Source organism: Lepidochelys kempii, chromosome 1 (genome assembly GCF_965140265.1).
Source record: "Lepidochelys kempii isolate rLepKem1 chromosome 1, rLepKem1.hap2, whole genome shotgun sequence".
NCBI lineage: Eukaryota > Metazoa > Chordata > Testudines > Cheloniidae > Lepidochelys > Lepidochelys kempii.
This window is the reverse complement of record NC_133256.1, coordinates 278,197,134-278,221,790: the sequence shown is the minus strand read 5'-3', so window position 1 is coordinate 278,221,790 and position 24,657 is coordinate 278,197,134. Positions and strand designations below refer to the sequence as shown.

Sequence of the window (24,657 nt, the reverse complement as noted above, 5' to 3'; positions counted from 1 at the left end):
GCAACAGCCAGGCTGTGGCCGACTGTACTGGCAGAGCGGTAGTCAGTTAGGGTCTCTACCCTGCAATCAGGGCCAAGGAGCAAACAGTTATGGGTCCGCAGTTGGGGTGGGTGTAGTCAGGAGTCTATGGCTCGGGTCTGTATTCAGGGCCGAGCAGCAAGAGGGTCAGACATCTTAGCTCTGGCAGATGGCCGACGAACACAGGCTCCTTGGCCTAAAGAGGAGGGACTGCCACCCCAGGGGTGAGGTGGCAAGGGTAGGGGGATGCAGCCCCATCCAGGCCCACCCGACTCCACTGCGTCCCAGCCCAGGGCCCTAACAGGGGCAGAGTGGTCTGCCACTGGATCAGTGGTGAATCCAGCCACAACACGCTGACAGCAACGCAGCCAGATTAAGTCGACTGCCCCAGGGCCACTTCCTCCCCTCATCTCAGGGTGTACCTGGATCCACTGAGGGTCCTTTCGCATGTCTGGATAGAAGGCCCATGGTAGTCCCAGTACCTCCTCCATGGCTTGGCCTGGTGAGCCCACCAGGGTTCACAGCTTGGTCCCTCCCGCCCTCTGGCTCAGTGGGAGGCCACTGTGCCTCACTACACAGCTAAGTTGTATAATTAAACATTATTTTGAAAAATTTACCTTTGTTTTCACAGTAGAACTGAACAGCTCTCCCAACTGCTTTTACAGTCCCATGAAGAGATGGCTGTGAGTGCTGCAGGAACAGCTGTTACCAGGGATAACCTGTACTCTTGCATCGCTGCATGTTTCTATGTCACCCAAAATAGTTTCTTGTCTCAGGTAGGGGAGAAGAATTCACCCCTATCTTTTTCTCTCCAATTGCTGGACAAGGGCTGGAGGGACAGGAGGGGCATCATGCCATAAACAAGCAAAGATGAAAAAGTTAGCCAAAGTGACACTTCAAGCTGGCACCAACCTATTATATGGAACTCCTTCCCTTCAGCAGAATCTATATCTGAAGAGGTGCTATCAGCGATGGAGGTAGTGCAGATGGAGAGGAGGGTGTTTGTTTGTGGCAGCAGCTATACAGGCTGGCACAGGATGCATATGTGGAGTTAGGCTGCTGGTGTGGTACTACTGTAATTATAATCACTTCCGTTGACAAACTTTCTTCACAAGCCACGGTGAGGGAGAAAGAGTGGAAAGGAAGGGAATGGGAAAGCAGTGTTTTCAATCAATCAAATAATACGAGCTTTATGGTTTGGCTCACTCACTAACATGAATAGGAACTAAAGCCTCAAAAACAAGAAGAGGGGCAAATAAATGTGATTTCTTGTTGTTGTTTGCTATATTTCTATAGAAGCTCTCCATTGTGTCTTTCTCGTTTTTTTTGTTCTGATATTTTGTCATGTTATTTCTGGTGAGTGGGCGGGGGGTGGGTAGGGAGAGAAGGAATCTTGAGAGAGATACCCTGTTCGTACAGAAAAAAATCTGGCTTGTGCACATCTGAAGTAGCACGATAAAGGATTTGACCCTGCTTCCCCTTAGGTGAGACCTTGGACTATTTTGTGTGACATGGAGACTTGAAGGATGCAAGAGACAAGACTGCAGTACCAAACCTCCATTAATGTCAGTGTGGGGAGGATGAGACCCGGTGTGTTCAAATATGTGGATTTTGTGCTAACAATTGTTTTCTTCTTCTAAGAATGTTTCAGGTTCACGCAGTGATGCAAACCTTTTTGGATTAGAGCCATTCAGCACCTATTTTATCAGTGTCTGTGCTTTTACAAGAGTTGGAAATGGCAATCAGTTCAGTAACATTGTCCAATTCACAACAAAAGAATCAGGTTAGAAATAGTTTTGTTTTGTTTTTTTAATGAACTGCAGCATTGTCTATGCAGATTTCCTTTTATACCTAAACAGCATTCTTCCTTTGCTCTCCAAATGTAATGGAACTAAAAATTATATCATTGTCACAACATGCACTCACATTCCTATTGTACATGATAGGTGAGGTCGTTACTTTTCAAGTAAGATGTTGGAGGTCTGGAATTAGAAATATCCTTGGCTGAAAGGATAGGCATATATGGCTCCTATAAATCTTTCTGTAGCACACAGATAATAGGAGGAAAATTAGATAAATATCAAACTTTGGAGACTAAGGTTATATTTTAGATCACTGTGAAAGCAGCTAAGTTACAGTAATATCACAGGTTTCAGAGTAGCAGCTGTGTTAGTCTGTGTTCGCAAAAAGAAAAGGAATACTTGTGGCAGCTGGACAAAGAGATAGTTATACACACCAGATGTGTTGACTAAAAGATCTTTAGGTCATGGCTGAAGTTAATTTAAATAAGGTATTTTCCCCAAGTACTCCTTTTCTTTTTACACATTCTGCCACCTAGTGGCTGAACCATATAATACAGTTTAGCCTTCCCTTAGATCAGTGGTGGGCAACCTGCGGCCCATGGGCCACATGCGGCCCATCAGGGTAATAAGATTGCAGGCCGTGAGACATTTTGTTGATGTTGACCGTCCACAGGCAGCCCTCCCCCCGCACAGCTCCCAGTGGCCGTGGTTTGCCTTTCCTGGCCAATGGGAAATGCAGAAAGTGGCAGGCTGCAGGGACGTGCTGGCCGCTGCTTCCCGCAGCTCCCATTGGCCAGGAACAGAGAACCGCGGCCACTGGGAACTGCGGGGGGCCGTGACTGTAGACAGTCAACATCAGCAAAATGTCTTTTACCCTGATGGGCTGCAGGTTGCCGACCCCTGCCTTAGATCACCCCCTTTAAGTTCTACATTCCTACTATTTACAATATTTACACTATCATGCTATCTTTGAATTTCAGTATGTATCAATCTGATAAATGTCTCTGGTTTTCTGATTACATGACCTGAATGCATAGCAGCTTGGTCATCTGACTGTCCATGATTGGCTGTGGTCATTGGAATCCTTGAGACATCTTGTTCTGCAATGGCCATCTATAGAGTTTGCTCTGCTGACTGTTTTTTCTGAGGAGTAAACTGTAGATGACGACAGTTTCTATTGAACTGTCCGCTGTCACTCTCGATCACATATGATCTGGGCACTGAATTCTTTTTCTTTATGATAGCTGGAGTTGTCCATACTTTTTCTCCGTCCAGTTGGACATGAACATGGTCACCAGATTCTAGACCTGGCAGTTTTCTACCTGAGAAATGTCTGTTATAAAAGTGTTCATAAGCTCTTTTCTCCTTTTTATCTGATTTGGCTACTCTCTTCATGTCTGATCACTTTGGAAATAGGTTCTTTTCCAGAGTTGGAACAGGAGTTCTGAGTTGCCTTCCCATCAGGAGCTCTGCTAGACTATATCGGTAGCCGCTATCGGTGTTGATCCATAACTCAGATCTTCCTGCTGTAGGAAGAGCAAGGAATGGATCTTCCTGCTGTAGGATTTTCTTGGCTCTCTCAGCTTCTCCATTTGCTTGTGAGTAATGTGGGCTGCTAGTAATATGATCAAAATCGTATTTCAGTTGGAATGACTTAAATTCTGCTGCAGTGAATTGTGGTCCATTGTCTGTCACTAGTTGTTCTGGAATACTGAAGTGAGTAAAAAGTACACTTCAGTTTCTTGATAACACTGCAACATGGTATGTCTTTCAAGTACATTATTTCTGTATACCTGGAAAAGGAGTCCACGATGACGGGATAATGGTGTCCTCTGAATTCACATTTTCAGCTAGTCTCTTCCAAGATCTGTCTGGTAGAGGTGGTGTTATTAAAGGTTGTCATAAATATAAAGGGAAGGGTAAAAACCTTTAAATCCCTCCTGGCCAGAGGAAAACCCTTTCACCTGTAAAGGGTTAAGAAGCTAAGATAACCTCGCTGGCACTTGACCGAAATGACCAATGAGGAGACAAGATACTTTCAAAGCTGGGGGGGCGGGGGGACAAAGGGTTCTCTCTGTCTGTGTGTTGCTTTTGCTGGGACCAGAGCAGGAATGCAGGTCAGAACTCCTGTAAAGAGTTAATAAGCAATCTAGTTAGAGATGCGTTAGATTCTGTTTTGTTTAAATGGCTGATAAAATAAGTTGTGCTGAATGGAATGTATATTCCTGTTTTTGTGTCTTTTTGTAACTTAAGGTTTTGCCTAGAGGGATTCTCTATGTTTTGAATCTGATTACCCTGTAAGGTATTTACCATCCTGATTGTACAGAGGTGATTCTTTTACTTTTTCTTCAATTAAAGTTCTTCTTTTAAGAACCTGATTGCTTTTTCCTTGTTATTAAGATCCAGGGATTTGGGTCTGTGTTCACCTATGCAAATTGGTGAGGATTTTTATCATGCCTTCTCCTGGAAAGGGGGTGTAGGGCTTGGGGGGATTTTGGGGAGAAGGACGTTTCCAAGTGGGCTCTTTCCCTGTTATATTTGTTAGACGCTTGGTGGTGGCAGCAATAAGGTCCAGGGACAAAAGGTAAAATAGTTTGTACCTTGGGGAACTTTTAACCTAAGCTGGTAAAAATAAGCTTAGGGGTTTTTTCATGCAGGTCCCCACATCTGTACCCTAGAATTCAGAGTGAGGAAGGAACCTTGACATGGTGGCAGAGCGGTGGGATTAACTTGAAATCATTTTGAGAGTTTTTGAACCAGAAGCACAGATTTTAAAAGGAAATATTTTTTCCCTTTGGGCTGCTGGAAAGCGGGTTTTAAGCTGAAAGCAGTTAGAGTTTTGTTTTTTTTTTTGTTTCTGCTTGGGGGCCAGAGCAGAGACAAAAGGGAATTGTCTTTTGTGAGCTGGAGTTTTCTCTACCTAAAGGCAGGGTAGTTAACCTCCTGCAGGGAAATTCACAAGTCTTCACAGACCTGAAGAGGTGGGTTGTTTTTTTTAGCTAAGAGCAACTAAAAGCTTTTTCTGTCTATTTGCGTGGAGACACAGGTGTTAGGTTTATTTTAAAGGAATTTTCTGTAGGCTGACAATCCCTATCGGAGAACACAGGTATCCGGTTAGAGCACAACCGTTTTTTTTCTTTCTTTTTTTTTTTGACAAGCCAAGTTTTTTGTTTGTTTTTTATTTCTAACTCTCGGGTGTAAAGTTAGTTAAAAACAGAGAGGCAAACATGACCGAGCCCAAGGCAGAAACAGCCAAAGAAGCTGCCCACAGGAGAGCTATGGAGGCAAAGGAAAAAGAATGGAAGCATGCTCAGGAGGAAAGGGAGGCTGACCACAGGAGAGCTGTGGAGGCAAGGGAAAAAGAAATGGAGGAAAAGGAAAAACAGAGGAAGCATGCTGAGGCGGAGAAGGAAAAAGAGAGGAAGCATGCACTGGAGGTGGAGAAGGCAAAGTCCTGAGCGGAATCTATTGGATAACCTTAACCATCCTTCCCCAACAATCCACAAATGGGAGTGACTGTGTCCACAGTATGATGAATCCAGTGATATTGCTGAATATTTTCTCACCTTTGAGAGACTGTGCACTCTCCAGAAAATTCCTGAAGCTCACAAGATGACCACATTGGTCGCAAAATTTGCTGGAAGAGCTCTGTACATATTCAATAAGATGCCTATTGATGAGGCTTCTGACTATAATAAGTTCAAGGAGTTGGTTTTAACGCAAGTTCAAATTACATCTGAAACATCCAGGGTAAAATTTTGAACCCTTAAGAGAGGGCCTGGACTAAGTAATGTGGCTTATCTAAACCAGATGAAGGATCTGTTAGATAAATGGGTCCAAGGAAGGCGTGTCACTAGCTTTGACAGAATGTGTGATTTGATAGCTCAGGAGCAATTCCTGAATATGTCCAAGGAGGAAATAAAACAGTATTTATGGGATAAGGAAATGGACTCAGCAGAAAGTCTTGCTTCTTATGCTGATCAATATGAGCAGTCCCAGACTGCTGGAGAGGCGGGGCAAGCCAGAACAAAACAGGTGGAGGGAGGAGAGAGGAACAACCCTGGTCGCAGTTGGAGCAGATACCAGAAGGGACACCCTCAGACCACACCCTACTACCGGGGGCAGCCCAAGGCCCCAACTGCACACCAAGGAATACTCCAGACACCTTATCGTCCTGCCGCACCATTCTCCAGCAACCCACCTCGCCCCAGTGACCCGTCAGCTGGACGAAGTTTTAAATGTAACAAGCCAGGGCATGTAAAGGCCAACTGCCCCAAGAACCCCAACCGATTACAGTTCATTGCACCGGAATCACACCAGAGGTCCTCAGGCCCAGATACCTCCCAGATATCCTCGGAGCAGAGGGAAACTGTGAGTGTGGGTGGGAAGAAGGTCACCGCGTGGAGGGACACTGGAGCACAAGTGTCAGCTATCCATGCTTCCTTAGTGGACCATTTAATCGACCCAGAGATCCAAGTGACAATTCAACCCTTCAAGTCCAACTCTTTCAATTTGCTTACAGCCAAGTTGCCTGTCCAGTACAAGGGCTGGTCAGGAACGTGGACTTTTGCAGTCTATGATGATTATCCCATCCCCATGCTGTTGGGGGAAGACTTGGCCAGTCATGTGAAGCTAGCCAAGAGGGAGGGAATGGTTACCCGCAGCCAGGCTAAGCAAGCTGTCACGCCTAGCTCTGTTCTGGAAACTTCTACTAGGACCTGGACAGAGGTGATGGACCCAGACCCCATGCCAATGTCTGCAACAGCAGTAGTGGATCCAGTCCCAGAGACCCAGACAGAGCCAGCCCCAGAACTGGAACCAGTGGAACAACCAGCACCAGACACATTGCTAGCACTGAATCCAGTACTTGCAACCCCAACACCAGAGGGCCTCACCGAACCTGAACTGGCACCAGCCGATAACCCTACACAAGAGGCTCAGCTGGAGCTTGAACCCCAACATAGTGCACCAGCAGAGAGCGGTTCACAGTCAACGGAAACAGCCCCATCTCCTACATCGCTTCCAGAGGGACCAAGCATAGGTCCACAATCCAATGAGGAACTGATGTCTCCAGCATCAAGGGAACAGTTCCAGACTGAACAGGAAGCAGATGAAAGCCTCCAGAGAGCTTGGATGGCAGCACGGAGCAACCCATCGCCTCTCAACTCTTCTAATCGATCCAGAGAATTAAAGGTTTGTCAGTTTACAGCCCAGCAAGGAGATGATGCTGAGTGGCCTGAAGGTGTCTACTATGAAGGGAAAAGTGCTGGTGGCGTGGAAGAGGTGAACCTCTCCATGACCCTTGGGTGTATGCAGCGACAGCAGATCAAGGAGCTGTGCACTAGCTACGTGCCGACATTCTCAGCCACCCCAGGACTGACTGAACGGGCATACCATTCCATTGACACAGGTAATGCTCACCCAATTAAAGTCCAACCTTACGGGGTGTCTCCTCAAGCTAAAACTGCTATAGAACGGGAGATCCAGGATATGCTACAGATGGGTGTAATCCGCCCCTCTGGCAGTGCATGGGCATCTCCAGTGGTTCTAGTTCCCAAACCAGATGGGGAGATACGTTTTTGTGTGGACTACCGTAAGCTAAATGCTGTAACTCGCCCAGACAACTATCCAATGCCATGCACAGATGAACTATTAGAGAAACTGGGACGGCCCAGTTCATCTCTACATTGGACTTAACCAAGGGGTACTGGCAGGTACCGCGAGATGAATCCGCCAAGGAAAGGTCAGCCTTCTTCACACATGTCGGGCTGTATGAATTTAATGTACTCCCTTTCGGGCTGCGGAATGCACCCACCACCTTCCAAAGACTTGTAGATGGTCTCCTAGTGGGTTTAGGAGAATATGCACTCGCCTACCTTGACAATGTGGCCATATTTTCGGATTCCTGGGCAGAACACCTGGAACATCTACAAAAAGTCTTCGAGCACATAAGGGAGGCAGGACTAACTGTTAAGGCTAAGAAGTGTCAAATAGGCCTAAACAGAGTAACTTACCTTGGACACCAGGTGAGTCAAGGAACTATCAACCCTCTACAGGCCAAAGTGGATGCTATCCAAAAGTGACCTGTCCCAAAGTCAAAGAAACAGGTCCAATCCTTCTTAGGCTTGGCCAGATATTACAGGTGATTTGTACCGCAATACAGCCAAATCGTCGCCCCACTGACAGACCTAACCAAAAAGAAACAGCCAAATGCCGTTCAGTGGACCGAAGAGTGTCAGAAGGCCTTTAACCAGCTTAAAGCGACATTCATGTCTGACCCTGTGCTAAGGGCCCCAGACTTTGCCAAACCGTTCCTAGTAACCACAGATGCGTCCGAGCGTGGTGTGGGAGCAGTTTTAATGCAGGAAGGACCGGATCAAGAATTCCACCCTGTAGTGTTTCTCTGCAAGAAGCTGTCTGAGAGGGAAAGCAACTGGTCAGACAGTGAAAAAGAATGTTACACCATTGTCTACGCTCTGGAAAAGCTACGCCCATACATTTGGGGTCGGCGTTTCCACCTGCAAACTGACCATGCTGCGGTACAGTGGCTTCATACCGCCACGGGAAATAACAAAAAACTTATTCGGTGGAGTTTCGCTCTCCAAGATTTTGATTTCAACGTACAACACATCTCAGGAGCTTCTAACAAAGTGGCTGGTGCACTCTCCCATGAAAGTTTCTCAGAATCAACTGGCTAAATCGTCCTTGAGATGTGAAAAATATTGTTAGTCTTTATATACTTGGTAGTATATATAGAGGTGCATGTGTCTTATTAACTCTGTTTTCTCCTAGAGCTCCAGGAAGAAATCACAGCCAGCGTTTCACCCTATCTGTGATTTGGGGGGCATGTCATAAATATAAAGGGAAGGGTAAACACCTTTAAATCTCTCTTTCCCTGTTATATTTGTTAGACGCTTGGTGGTGGCAGCAATAAGGTCCAGGGATAAAAGGTAAAATAGCTTGTACCTTGGGGAACTTTTAACCTAAGCTGGTAAAAATAAGCTTAGGGTGGTTTTCATGAAGGTCCCCACATCTGTACCCTAGAGTTCAGAGTGGGGAAGGAACCTTGACAAAGGTTCTTTGTGTTGTGTTGGCCAGTTAGTTCTGCAGTGTTCACATACTGCAGATACAGTATTCTTCATGTCCTTGATGATGCCTGGCCACCACACTGACTGCTTCAGCTGTTCACAGCATTTTGTTAATCCTTGATGTCCTTTGTGGGTGAGATTTAGGATTTCGGCTCTCATTTAGTTTGGAATTATGACGCAATTGACTTTAATCATGAATGCATTTGACTCACTTAATTGTCCATGCACCACAAAGTAACCTCTTGTCACTTCCTTAGTGTCCTTTAAATACGTGAGCCAGTCACCCCAGTGTAACTTAAAACATCCTGAAGTTGCGAGTCTGTCAAAGTTGCTTTTTGTAGCTGTTGTAGTCTCTTTTTTGACACTGGTCTTTTCCACACCTTTACATCATCTTCGAACTCATGGGTAGTTGAATGCAACACTGGGCTCTATGACAGACTGTCTTTTACTAAAAGATTTTTCCCAGGCGCGTATTTAGCAAGTGGATTAAATCACATTAACCTAAGCAATAGATATTGTCCTTTCAGGGGTGCTTGATCCAAGTCTTTTCCACTGATGAGGGTTACATGCAGTTTATGGTCTGTTATCAGTATAAACAAATCCAATCCACAGAGATACCTGTAAAAGTTCTCACATGCCCATATGCTTGCCAGGCACTCCTTTTCAATCTGTGCATATCCTTTTATGCTTCTGTGAGTGAGAGAGAAAAATGCAGCTGGCTTCCACCAAATTCCATGTTGTTGAAACAATGTACTGCCTTGGGCAGCCATAGCTATTTGCATCCTCACTGACCATTGTGGATTTGTGCACATCATAGTACTTAAGAACTGGAGCTGTTGAGATAATTTCTTTCACCTTTTTATAGGCAATTTCTTGATATGGCCCCCATAGCCAAGATATGTTGGACTTCAGTTCATTCAGTGGTTTTGTCACTGTAGAAAGGATTTGTGGAATTCCAGCCAAGGTAATTTACCATCCCTAGTGTATGTCTCAGTTCTGGAACATTAGTTGGTGCATTCAATTAATCGCTTTTACTTTCTCAGGGCTAGCACTTATTCCATCTTCGTTTATTGTCTGCCCGAAGAGCTCGATTTGGGGTAGACAGAAAATGCATTTTTCCTTGTTTAGCTTCAGTTCAGACTGACTGATCAGGCTTAGGACTTCGTTGAGGGTTTTATTGTATTCTTCCATGGACGCGAAGACTACAATTCCATTTGTGTTTGCTAACAGTTCTGCCTTCTTTCTTTGGAAAATTGCAGGTGCACTGGTAATCCCCAAAGGTAATCTTTGAAAGCAAAATCTCTCAAAGGGTGTGATAAATGTTAGTTTAGCACTTTCTTTGGCTAAAGGAGTTTGTCAGAATCTGCTTGAGGCATCCAACTCAGAGAATACTGTAGCTCTTTTCACTTTGGGAGGGACATCATCCAGTGTTGAGAGAATATTTTTTTTATCTTACAACTGCTCCATTAAGTCTTTTAAGATCCACACAGATTGTATTTTTCCATTTTACTTTATAACTAGTACTATTGGGACACACATGCTGTTGGATTAGAGCTTTTCTCGATTATGCCAGTCTGCTCCCTTCTCTATAACTCAGCTTCCACTTTATGAAGTAATGGGTAGGAATCCTGTAAAATATATGTACACTATATGGTTGAGCATTGTCTCAAGGTTTTTTAATACTGCATCTCGTTTCAACAGTCCAATATCACCAAATATTCCATTGAGTTCTTCCACCTCCCTCACCAGGCTCATCATGGCTGTCACGTTGTGGCTGAGAAGGCAGTTGGTCTGTGGTCCTTTGATCAAATACACTCTGAATGCAAATATTTTGTTTTTGTAAGTTGTTTCTGTGGTGAACTGGCCCATGCAGTACAGAATACCTCTGTGGCTAGTCAGAGCTGTGTCAGGTGACTTCAGCTCTCGGAGGAGTTGAAGGTGATTATAAGTCCCTTCTGAGATGACTGTGAGGTCAGCTCCTGAGTCGCTTTTAAAGTCAATAGTCTTGCTATGAATAATCACATTCACTCTCCAGACAGGTCTGTTTCATCACAAGTGGTAGATCCCAGAAATGGCTCTTGATTCTTTGTAATATGAGTCAACTCCCTGACTGCTTTGGTGCAGCAAACAGCTGCAAAATGTCCATATTTCATGCATTTATTACACCATGTGCCTCTGGCTGGAGATGCATCATCTCTTGAGACATGACTGTTTCCACACCTTGTGTATGTAGGCTGGAATTTGTCCCTTATTACCTGGGAGTTATCTCTCCTAGCCTTAGTGATCTTATGATAATGACTTTTAGCACTCGTGCTGCCTTTTTAACATCTTCTTCTTTTTTCAAATTTGGCAAGTTGCTTTCGATTTTGGTCTCACCAGCTGAGGCTGCTTTGCTTTCTGTATAGCTGTAGCTAGAGTTAAATCTCTTTTCAGTTGTATCTGCTGTGAAAGGTTTTTGTTTGTTAACCCAATAACCAGCATGTTGCTGATATCTTCATGTTTTTCATTCCCCAAATCACAGTTTTCAGCCAATGCATGTAGAGCTCTTAAAAAGCATTTGGTATTTTCTTCTGGTTCTTGAATTCTTGAGATGAAAACATGTTCTTTCATAAAACATATTTCTCTGAGACACAAAGTATGCATCAAACATACCCTTTCATAGTCATCTTTGTGACTGTATTCAGTAACTTCAAAGGATGTAAGGATATGCTCTGCTTGCTTCACCATAGCATAAATTAAAGAAGATACCGGTATATCTCCAATTTCTTCTTGGAGTTTGTTTGCAATTTGAAATCTTGCAAAATACTGTTTCCAGTCTGTCCATTGTGAAGATTTATCAAAGCTGAAGTTCTCTGGAGCAGTGAAGAGTGGCATGTTGATGAGATCCTGCAATCTTTGTTGCTGTTCCTTCTGTCGTCAACATTTTGTTACTTCGTTCCTTTGGTATACAACTTTTGTTGCTATTTTCCTTCTCTTTCTGTTCTTAGTTTATTCCTGACCCCATGTCATGTATTTCTGTATCAATAACGGACTGGTTAGAAAGCTTGCTTATACACATCAGATGTGTTCACTATAAGATCATTTAATACTCCGAAAGGTATGTCTGAGATTGGTTTAAATAAGGTATCTTACACACAGTGCCAACTAGTGGCTGTACAGTATCATACAGTTTAGCATCTGTTACCATCTATATTTTTAGCAGCTGCATGTCTCACCATCCTTACAGTAGGATTTTGTCCTGCCCAGCAGCTACAGAGGCAGTCGTCAAAGCTGTCTCTTTTGGTCAGTGACCTCATAGCCTCTCCCACATCCCTCCTTTCAGAAGGCTGGCCTCTACTGGATGGCACATTGCCCTTAGAGTGGGACCCAGTAATTTTAAAACTCTTTCTTCATATTTTCTCCTGGGCTCATCCGGCCCCTCCCCTTTTTTGGCAATTTTGGCCACTGAATCTGAGGGCTAGTCTACAGATGAAAGTTAATGTAGAATAAGTTAGGGTGTGAATTTAAAGTGGACTAACTTTTCCTGACTGACTCTCTGTGTAGGCACTCATATTCTGAAATAAGAGTGCCATATTCCAAATTATCCTATTCCATTTAAACTAATTTGGAATAAGGCACACCCATTCTGAAATAACCTCCATTTTATTCCCACTCTGTTGAAGCACCTCTGCCCCGCTGCAGCTCTCCCATGCTTCAGCAAAAAAGTTTTTTTTAAATCTCCCCACAGTTCAGTGTTCCCCATTGAGTAGCCTGACCTTTTATCTGCTCTTGCCATCTAGTTTAATTTCTTTGTGACTCTCCTATGAGCAGATCCCTCACAGCCACACATTTGCTCCTACAAGACCAGTCCTCCTGTCTCGGTTTTCCCAATCTGCTCCATGCTGCAGTTTGGCTTTTATGCACTTGGCCACATCAAGTTCCTGCTTCTTCCAGCATGTTCCTGTGTCATGGAGGTGTGCAATATCAGGACTGCAGACAAGCAACATAAAAAGATACTCCAGTCTATAAGTGCTACCTTGTGTATAGAGTCCCACTGAGTCCTTGAAACATGGGGACTGGTCAGCACATTCCCTTTATCCTTGCCTGGATGCTACTGTAAACTACCCTGCTGTCTGAGATGGCATAGAACTGGTCCCAGAATTGAGGAGCCACAAACAGCTCTTTTGCTTTTCCCTCACCCAAATGCACTCGGCACTAACTTGGTAAAGGATTCAGCCCTATGCCTTTACTAAAAATACAAAGTGATCTCTTTTCTTCTGCAGCTGCTACTTTTGAAAGGAGTACTCTTCAAACTCTGGAGAGAAATGTATGTATTTTTAAAGAGATGCATTTTCCTCTGTACCTGTAGTAATTAGTATGTTTCCTTCTATTTTTGGGACATTGATGCTAGTCAATTCCCTACTGTATGGATAACTGGACATGGCTTCACTAAAGAGAGAGAAAAAAGCCCCACCTTTTCCTGTTGATTCTTTTCTCTTAGTTAATACATCCCACAATCTGACTTTCCCTGGGAAAATTTAATCAGTTGTTCCATAAGTTGGAGCCAGTTGTTTGTTTTCATGTTAAATATAATACTGTTTTTACCTATGAAATTTGATGAGCTGCCCAGGAAGCTTTACAAGAATTCATCTTGTGGGGAAAGCAAAAGGGTGGGACCAATAAGGTAACTGCTGCCTATGAGTGACATCTTTGAAGACTCCCCCAAAACTCCTGGGCAGGATGCAACACTACTGTAAGGATTACCAGCCATAGGGTACAGTAAATGGGAGAAGGAAAGCTAAAGGATAAGTAAAATTTTCTTTTGGAGTGTATCAGTTTCACATTACTGCATACGTTCTTCTGTGCTGCTGATTAGAAAAAATGGGAGGAAATGTGGGTGTAAATGGGAGAAAGAAGGGAAAAGGGAAGTTGGAGCATATAATTAGTTTTAGGAAATATAATGTACTATCACTCTTTTTTTCATTTCAAGCACTGCTTCAGTAAAGTTCATAATTACTGGAAATAAAGCTTCTATAAAATATAATCAAGGACATCTCTTCATTTAAAACACTTCTACCCCAGTGTTCTTATTACAATATTAATTTATCTGACATTGGAATGCCTGACCCTTATTATAAACATTATGCCTACATCTCTGAGTATACTACGTGATCACCCTTTTTGATTGTTTGGAAATGTTAACCTTTGGTGCATGGGTATCTTTTAAGCTCCAGATGTTGTCCAGAATGTTCAGTGTACTGCAACAAGTTGGCAGTCAATTCTAGTGCACTGGGACCCACCTTCTAGGTCAAATGGAGTGATTACACATTACATCATAATATTTGAAAGGAATTCTACAAGCATTTCTGCTTATGATAAGGTGCATACTTTCAGAGATCTGCTATCAAATATTTCTTACCAATTTAAAATAAAAGCTGCAACATCTGCTGGTGAAGGAAAAGAACAGATATGCAATGCCAGCACATTTCCAGAAAAAGGTAACAATTTTTGGATTTAAAATTTTACTTTAATTTAAATGACAATTGAATATTTAGATCAGTGATACTGTTCTTACATTTACTACAGCATCCCAATCCTTTCCCTAGTCAAGTATAATCACAGTTTAAATCTACTATCAGATGGTGAGAAATGGGGCCTGCTTTCCAACCCCTCTCTTAAAATGTCCTTGATTGTGTTCCCAAGGGACAGAGTTTATCATGAAATAGCCAGTGGAGAAAGTCAGTGGGACTTGGAAGTACAAATTAAAAGTTACGTTCTTGCCATGTTAAGTTTGAGTTCTTATTTTATTCATACTTTATCACCCAGTCCTAGTATGCATTGGCTTATAGCTAGATTGGGTATGTTTTCACCCTTTTGCTAGTGACCTCACCTATTGAATATTATTACTGGGAAGGTTTTGTATGAGATAGTAGTATTTCTGCCAGTGACATCCTTTCTTTTAATGTTAAGTAGCCAATACTGCTAATTCACTCATTAGAAGTGCTATCATTCAGAGGTTGTTAATCAATAAAATCATTTAACTTCCTCCAATGTTTGTCATCTTAATCTACCATTGAAATGAACTTTTTAACAGGGGAAAAGATGGCAACCATACAGACAGTTTAGGGGAATTAATCCCTGTGCCTTTTTAATAAAGAGGTTATCTTCACACTTCCTTTTACTATTACATATTTAATAATGGGGCTACTTTTTCAGTGGCACTACTTGCATGAACGGGAGCTTTAATTTTGCCTCTCCAGCCTTGAAAGGCCTGGATACATCCAGAAACATATAAACTCATTCCCAGTTGGAATACGTTTTTCTCTCTCATCTCTGAAATAAGTAATATGTGTTTTAATGAGTTCTTATTATTAGTTTCTCTCTGTTAATAAGAACTATCTAATTGTCTTTCATAAATAATAAGTCAGGTAAGTATGGTGTTAATGTCATATCAGAAATTCTTGCTTACATTACTAGTGGGGGTATATTTGAAAGTATATTGTAGTGTAACATTTTTCTTCAAGTTGAGGTAAATGGGGCTATTCACATGCATGTGAGGGATGCAGGGGGTTGGTACCCAGCTTGGATCTTCATAAATTCTGCCTGAATATTAAAGACGTGAAATGTAGTTTGTCCAGCTCTGATAGTTCAAGAAAAGCTTCTAGTAAGGGACTTTCTAATTCTTAGGCAGACATAAAGGAAATACAAAAATTGGTGGAGAGATCTATTAAAGTCTGATTTGCCAGAAGTTTAACAAATTCTTTATTTTGTCATCTCTTGTTGTATGGACCTGGGAGCTCTACCTATTTTTACTTAATGTTCCATCTAAGAAATATAAAATGTTGGGTTGATTTTATCGCAAAGAAACAAAAAAATATCTAGGGAGAATTTGTAAAATGGGATGCCTTTAATGACACTTGAATGTTGAAAGGGCCGATAATTGGAGTTATAGCTGGAAGAATACTGACTAAACAGCATTAATGAAGATTCATTCAGATTCTGATTTGGCTGTTCAGTTCAACCATACTTGTGTACGTTTTCGTCTGTTACTTGTGAACATACTCGTGCCTTTTATTTTGTTCTGTATGGGGACATCTCTGTACTGCGTAGGACTACTGTATTCACGTGAAAACAAGCATATTTGTATCTGAGGAAGAATATCTGCTACGTGTTATTTATTTCTCAGTAATTGTTACTAGTTTGCATGTAAATATTTCAGTTATCCAATCAAAAATGAGGCAACACTTCCACATAACTTAGTTGTGAATGATGAATAGTGAATATTTGAAGTGAACAGTCCATAAACCACCAAAAAACTGAAAATTCAAACTATTTAACAAATCTTTATGAACAGTTAAAATATTGGATACATTGGGATTGCGATAGAAATTATTCCCAGAGTAAAGAGCTGTTAGGTAACTAATCTACAGTGAATAAGGTTACCTAATTTACTTGGAAAATACAGATTTAGAGAATTTACAGTTTCAATCCAACTCCCGCTGAAGTCAATAGAAATATTCCCATTGACTTCAATTGAATGATGACCTTTAAGAGGTGCTCCCCCATCATAACAGTGTGAATTTATTTTAAAAGGGTGTATGATTTGGGTGACCAGATGCCCCGTTTTTAAAGGGACAGTCCCTTTTTTTGGGACTTTTTCTTATATAAGCGCCTATTACCCTCCACCCCCTGTCCCGTTGTTTCTGTTTCTATCTGGTAACCCTATGTATGATAGGATATTGGAATGTAGTCCATTATTTTATTCTTTGACTGATATAATTTGAGATATTTTCCTCATTTATTTGGGCATAATGTTTTCTCTGCATCTTTTGTATTATTGGAAAAAATCAATTAATTTATAGATTTCAATGTAGCACCATGTAATGTTACATGTTGGTTAGGTATTTATTTCATTGGAATGACAGAGCATGCCTGAAAACTCATTTAGCTTTGCAACCCCCATTTTAGTATATTTTTCAAATTTTTATTCTTGGAAAAAATGTTTATTTTATTAGTTATGTTTACAAAAGTGCCTGTCCAACATTTGAGGTGCAGAATATTAATTATGCATGCATTCAAAAACTCCATAGATCAAATTGAAAATAAAAGGAACTTCCAGTCCATCACAGTAAACTTAAACTTCTCTCCCTCCATCCTTTGCCATTCAGCCCTACTCAGCCCCTCAAAAATCTTCCACCTGGAAAAACCTCGGGAAATAGCATCTTGCATTATTTTATTGAAAGTTTTCTAATCTGGAGTCTGATGGACCAAGGGTGAAGTGATCACCAACCCCTTCATGCCCTGATTCAGCAAAGCACTTAAGCACATTCTTAATTTTACGCATGTGCTCAAGTCCTCAAGCAGTCAATAAGATTTAAACACATGCTTAAAGTGAGGCATGATCTTAAATGTCATGTTGAATTCTGATAGATATAAGCCAGTGCTTATCTGCTTTACTCTATCAGGGCCTACACTAGCTATAATTTTACCTGAAGACATTGCTTTTTTAAACCCAAATTTGATTTATTTTGGAATACCATGTGCATTATTAATGGGATATTTGCCCAAGTAAGGGCTGCAGGACTAGGCCCTAAAACTACAAAATATGGATTATTGCTCTAAAAGAACTGTAGCTCAGACTCGTGTCGTTTAACATTTGGTTTAAATTTTAGCATTTAGTCATATTTACAACAAACTGGTTATTAGGACAATATCTTCTTAACTGTGTGTTCACATGAATTGTTTTCTGATGAGTGGCTACTAGGAATCGAAGATTCATGGTAGGGAATGGAAACAGTTTTATAGCTGTTGTCAGCTTCTTATTTATGGTGGTCTAAGATTAGTTACAGAATACATAGCCAGCACTGAGTCACTGACAATGCATTTATTTTTGACATAAAGTGAAATCAAATTTGGTTCAGTGTCTCATTGCATAGTGTCTGACCTTTACATTCCTTGCAAAGACTATTTTATTTTATTTTACGTAAACTTGTTCATATCTGGGTATTACTAAACATGGATCATGAAGATTAAATTTATGGGGAGATTAATGTTTGGTGTCTAATCTAGCTCTGCTGTCATGGTAAACCACTTGTACCAGGGTAGGGTATGTTATGACCCACAAAAAATGATGAACTCCGTGGTAGTTACATTACTTTGTGTTTAAATATTTTATATAGGATATGAAAGATAATATAGCAAGATTTTAGGACTGAATAACTATCCTTAGATTATATCCAAGGAAAGATACATATTATAATGGGATTTCATTAGGGTTGGGTGAATTTTCAGAGGACAAAAACTGCCTTAAACTGGTAAGAAAATGTTCTCTAAAAGACTCTCTATTTTAAACCTGTCCAAGTTTACCAAACTCTAGAGTCTAGGATAAATTTAATAGTCATTTGCAAATAAAAATTAATTATATTAAAGTACCATTTTTAATTCCAAAACGTTGAACAATTAAAAATAGAAACTGCTATTATGTTTCATTTGTAAATTTTATATTTTACTCAGTCCTTGCTCACTGTTTCTTAGACACACACACACACACTAAATTAAACATACTATTTTCAGCATGAAGAAAAAATATCAAGTTAGTTTGCCAGGCTCTATTTTCAGTGTTGTGATGCACGGTGTAATTTTCCTTACTGTCTCCTAGTATTATTTAATATTTATATTGCGTTAACACGTAGGGTCATCAACCAGGTCAGGATCCTATTGTGCTAGGTGCTGTTCATACATATATAGTAAATGACAGCCCCTGCCCCCAAGAGATCCTATTCTTTCTTCTTCATAGATTCATAGTTTCAAAGGCCAAAAGGGACCATTGTGATCATTTAATCTGATGTCCTGTATAACACAGACAATAGAACTTCCCCAAAATAGTTCCTACAGAATATTTTAAGAAAAGCATCCACTCTTTATTTCAAAATTCAGTGTTGGAGAATCCACCATGGACCCTGGGTAAGTTAATTATTGCCACCATTAAAAATTTATGCCTTATTTCCATTCTGAATATATCTAACTTCAACTTTCAGCAATTGGATCATGTTAAATCTTTATCTGCTAGATTGAAGAGCCCATTATTAAATATTTGTTTTCCCCTGTAGTACTTACAGACTTAACCTTAACCACCCCTTAACCTTCTTTTTGTTAAGCTAAATAGATTGAAATCCTTGAGTCTATCTCTATAAGGCATGTTTTCTAACCCTTTAATCATTCTCTTGGCTCTTCTCTCAACCCTCTCCAAATTATAAACATCGTTCTTGAAGTGTGGATACCAGAACTGGACACAGTATTCTAGCAGTGGTCATACCAGTGCCAAATGCAGAGGTAAAATAGCCTCTCTGCTCCTACTTGTGATTCCCATTTGTGTGCATCCCAGGTTTACATTAGCCCTTTTCGCCACATTGTTGCACTGGGAGGTCATATTCAGCTGATTATCCATCACAACCCTTAAGTCTTTTTCAGAGTCACTGCTTCCCAGGATAGAATCGCCCATCCTGTAAGTATGGTTTACTTTCTTTGTTCCTAGATTATACATTTACATTTAGCCATATTAAAACACATATTGTTTGCATGAGCCCATCTTACCAAGCAATTGATCCTTGCAAGACCCAACTAGAAATATATCATTCAATGAGATATCCTGTTTACAATGACATTTTGAGACCTATCAGTTAGCTAGATTTTACTCCATTTTATATGTGCCATGTTAATTTTATATCTTTTCTAGCTTTTTAAATCAAAATGTCATGCGGTACCAAGTCAAATGCTTCACAGAATCTTAGTATACGTCAATACTATTACCTTTATCAAACTTGTAATCTCATAAAAAACTCAAATTAGTTTAACAGGATCTTGTTTCCATAAACCCGTGGTGATTGGTATTAATTATATTACCCTCATTTAATTCTTTATTAATCAAATCTCATATCAAGTGCTCCATTATCTTGACTGGGATCAATGTCAGACTGACAGGCCTATAATTACACATGTCATCCCATTTACCCTTTTAAAATATTTGCACGTCATTAATTTTCTTCCAGTCTCCTGGAACTTCCCCAGTATTCCAAGATGTATTGAAAGTCAACATTAACAGTCCAGTGAGCTCCTCAGCCAGCTCCTTTAAAACACTTGATGTAAATTATCTGGATCTGCTGATTAAAAATGTCTAGCTTTAGTAGCTGCTGTTTAACACCATCCTGAGATACTAGTGGAATGAAAAAAGTATTATGTGATATGTCAGCCTGGTGTAGCGCACCCACATGTGAGATGAAGGGGCTTCTTTTTCCCTTGCTGCCACTTTAAACAAGAGCAGGGTTTGTCCCATAATGGGAAAAAAAGACTTAATCACTCACTGCTGGCAATCTGGTAGCTTCCATGATTTTCTTAAAATATAACGTATTCAAATAATTGCAGAGTGAGATCATGACAATGATTTCTGAAGAGTTCCTTCTGTTACAGAAGTTCGTTTGGTTCCCATACTTACATGTGCTCAGTACATTATTATTATGTATTAATTTGTGATTCACCCATTATCAGATGTGTCTAACTACAAGATAAAGTTAATGGGTTCTCAGTTGCTTGTTCACCTGACCTAACAAACATGGTGAATTCTTTGCTGCTACAGCTTTAGATTTTTTCTTTATTATGGAAGGTCAAAATAAATTTCATTGATTCTTTTCCTTTAAGCAGATAAATCAAAACCAGTAGGGAATTTTACAATACCAATTACTCTTCAGGGATTTCTACTATTTCTACTTACTAGGGAATTCCATAGCACAAGTCAAATAAAGAAGCTTTATCTTTAGAAAAAATAATCTCACACACACACACACCCTCAGTGCTGGATTAACTGGGTGAAAAATGGTGACAAAATGTGTGCAGAGCTAAATTAGAAAAAGTTTGCAAAAGTTCGCATGCATTACTTGTTTAAAAGTAAGTGTCCAACATATGTTGCTTACTATAATGGCCCAACCCTTTGAAATGATGAGCATTCTCAATACCCATTGAAATAAATGAGTGTTGAGGGCAATCACCATTTTTACAGGACTAGATCCACTGTGTGTGTTTTACAGTTCAGGAAATTCATTCCTCCTCTGTATGTAATTCTCAAACCTTTCATACTGTATTCTTGAGTGAGCATATTAAATGAAGGGTATGATCCTTCTCCTATGATATATTCCAATTGATTTCAGTGGAAATATTATTAGGCCTGTAGGCCTAAATTTTCAAGTGCTCAGAATCCACAATTGGGGACAGATTTTCCTAAGAGTTCAGCTCTCACTTAGGCAGCTAAACAAGGACTAGATTTTCAAAAGAGCTTATCAGCCAATGTGTTGAGGTCTTTTCAAAATCTGACCTTAGCCATGAGGGTTGAACTCCTAAAAATCTGGTCCATAATATCAGATCAGCGACAAAATCATGGGAAAAAATAAAAGCTAACTTTTTTTTTTATATTTTTATGTCCGCAAATTAGCATCCAGTCAAAAAAAAAAAAGAAGATATCACCGTTTAGGGCCAGATTGCAATGCCTTACTCACACTGAATGGTACCTTATACCATGAGTAATCCCAGTGACCTCAGTAGAACTACCTGTAGAGAAAAGTACTACTCAGTGTAAGCAGGAGTATCACAGTTTGGCCCTTAAGAATTCTCCGTGAAATATAATTTTATGAATACAAAGTCCTCCAAATATTTATTTTCTTAATTTCCTTTTTTGTTATATTCCAGTATGTATCTATTCCAGGTTCTTCACTTCACTTCTTTTGATGCTCTTTATACCATGCAGCAGATTTATAGGCCACCATTATTCTTTTACTGCAAACTCCCTGCTAAAGGCAGCTGTTCTGAAGGCAGATTTCTTTTCATTAATTTAGTTAGGAACTAGGCATATCACATTACTTTTTTTTCTTTCCCCATCCTTTTCAGCAACCTCTACAGTCAGACCCATCTTCTTTCCTTTCTCAGCAGATTGGATTTTTTTTTGGTCCTTTACTGCCCTTGTGTCAGCATGATGAATAGAATTTTTGCTGCAAAACTCACCTGCCTGTCTCTTCAGTTTGGCCTAGCTTTGTATACCATATCCATGAGCCCAGTTCCTTTGCCTCCCTCACTCTGTGAATGTTTGATTCACATTCAGGTGCTTGTTGCATCTGGAATTTGCTTCGACTTAGGTTCTTAAATAAAAGCTTAACCTGAAAGCAGTCCATAGGCTTTGGGGCTCCTGATTAGCATCACAGCCAGGTGAGAGTAGGGAGTTTAAGGGACTTGGTGCTTGGCTTTGAAGTTTGGCCACCTTTGAACACTGCTTAGAAATTCCTCATCCCTGCACCAGTGCAGATGCTGAGTTCACAGTCAGCAAGCTCCTCTGACATAGTTATTGAAACTAGGGATGGTGGGGGTGCTGATAGATGGTAAGTGGTTTCCCTTATATACAGAGTTCACAGTTTGGTTCAATGGCTGTCAGCACCCCAGTATAACAATTGTTCCAGCACCCCTGTCCTCTGTTTCATGGTTATGAATTCAAAAGCTAAATAGAATGAAAACAAATCCTTTATATTTTAGACTGCTCCATACTCCTTATTGTGTTATAATGAAAAAAATATAATCAGGAAAGAATATTTTTATTAGGCAAATACTTAAATAGATTGATCACGTTATAATGAGGCTTGTGATGTCTTGGGGGATTTAAACATGAGATTAGCATCAAAGGATTAACCAGCTGGTCAGAACACAACTCTGGACAGTTAATGTTCCAATGTATACCAAAACTAACATCCTTTTCTTGCTTTTTATTTATATAGTGGCTTTCTGGAGGCCAGTGAAGGTTAATACAATTACATTTAGATGTGTATTAAAACAGAAACATGTCTATGGGGGTATATATGCAGACCTTTGTTGCATCTCCAGTGAAAGCATCAGATCATAAAGGATAATTCCTGAATAATGCAATTTGTTATCTGAAATAATTTTACTGTGAACGTTGATCACTTCATAGTTGAATCATGTTTAGAAAATTTAAACAAGCTGAATGATTACTTTCGGAGGCATGGAATGGTTTGTTCAAATTAGTACCATCTGTGGATTGAAAAAGTTTGGGGAATTTTAGTCATTCTTGAAGAATGAAAATCTGATTCTCCATGCTAAAGTAACTATAATCCTGTTTGTATCTGTAACCCAATAGTGTAGTTGTCTTGAAGTTGTCTAGTTGAATGTGCAATTCATCAAAGCAGAAGGTACTGTACCCTGGAGTGTCGCTGCTGATCACTAGTAATTGCCCTTCGAGTACCTGCATTCTCTTTTTGATGTGCTCAGGACTCAGCATCTTTTCATTTATTCTAAGCGAAAATGACATTTATATGTGATTTGCCCATTTCAGTGTATTTGATGAGATTAAAATGAATTAGACTTTTTAACTAACATTTAAGGATCCAATTCCATTTTAATCGACTGTTTAGGCATTGCGGCAGAAAATTAATTTTCTGTGTTTTCCACGGTCTTACACTTTATTTTGCAGGGCAGAAACTAGACAAATTTTCTACTGAAACAGGCCCTTGGTAAATTGGAAATAAGATGAAATAAAAATGAAAGATACTGTGTTACAGTATAAAATATCTATCTACTGCAGTGTATATCTAAGGTGCCTATCCTTAGATAGGCACCCTGGGTATCTGAAAAGATTTATTCCATCAAAGAGGCAATTTTGATCTAGTGTTATTAGGTCAAGGGTATTATCTTCCTTGAAATATATTTAATTTGCAGTTTACTCAAACCATGAAATGTCTTTTTCATTATTATTACTATATTATTGGACTTAATTATGCTTTCAGGGCATCACCCTGCACCCTTCAGGGGGTGCAGCATGCTCTCCCCTGCAAGGCCAGTCAGATCTGCTGGCTGGAATATAGGGGGGTTGGGCGGGGCCATACCTTCCTCTTTGCCTCTCCCCTCCTCGTTAGAAATGCAGGGACTGATATTGTTGCCTGCTGCCACATGACTTCAGTGGGGCCAGGATTTTGACAATAGCACTAAATTATACAGGTAAAAAGATTAAATAAGAAAATTACCATGGCCAGAAAATGATTTTTGTTTAAATGCTTGTTGGCTTGAATGACTGCACTGCACTTTAAGCAGGGGGTATTTGGCTGGCTGGCTGAATGAAGGGAAGAGTGCTTTATGGCTGGGGTGGGGAGATGAAAACTACTGCAATGGGTCAGCATGGTCGCTGACTCATCCCCTAGGAATGCAGGGTTTAAAAGGGGCAGCTCTGCGGCTGTAGCTTCCCTTTTAAAAGGAGCAGGCTGAGGCATGACCCACCCTCCCTGCCCTCTAGATGGTAAAATACCAGGTTTGGTCAAGACCTGCTGTGGGCATTATGTTAGCTGCCCCTTTTTTAGGGGGGCTGAGAAGGAATTTTCCCCCTACCACCATATTGGTGTGGGTGCAGTTGGGGTTTATTTGCCTTCCCCACAGCGGGTTCAGGAAGAGCTTTGTTCATGCATGACATGAAGGGTGGTAGGCTGTATGTTGCAACTCATTATTTAAGTGTAAGGTGGATGTCCAGTGCAGATACTCTATAGGTGAGGTATACAGTGACCAGATAAATGGCTTGGAAAAGGAATGAATGGGGGCAGTTGGGGACTCCTATGATTGGTACAGCAGGAAGCCAACCCCCCATTCTTATAGCCCACCTTAACCCTCTTACATGGGGGGCGTGGATGGTAAAAGACCCACCGGTAATTACAGAATAAACATAGGGTTACCTG

At 40.6% G+C, this 24,657-nt stretch overlaps 1 protein-coding gene across 20 annotated transcripts in view; it reads left to right on the top strand.

Annotated features, from left to right (window-relative positions):
* PTPRQ (protein tyrosine phosphatase receptor type Q) overlaps nucleotides 1-24,657 on the top strand; it is a 212,930-nt gene that overhangs the window by 124,085 nt on the left and 64,188 nt on the right. For 18 of the 20 annotated variants that reach the window (XR_012156732.1, XM_073327659.1, XM_073327658.1 and 15 more), the window contains 2 exons: nucleotides 1,660-1,801; nucleotides 14,116-14,385. Coding sequence is in view for 19 of the 20 variants with exons in the window: in XM_073327659.1 (XP_073183760.1) it covers nucleotides 1,660-1,801; nucleotides 14,116-14,385 (412 nt within the window). In the remaining variant the exon portion in view is untranslated. The remainder of the gene's footprint in view (nucleotides 1-1,659; nucleotides 1,802-14,115; nucleotides 14,386-24,657) is intronic. The other 2 variants (XM_073327666.1, XM_073327664.1) reach the window with 1 other exon arrangement.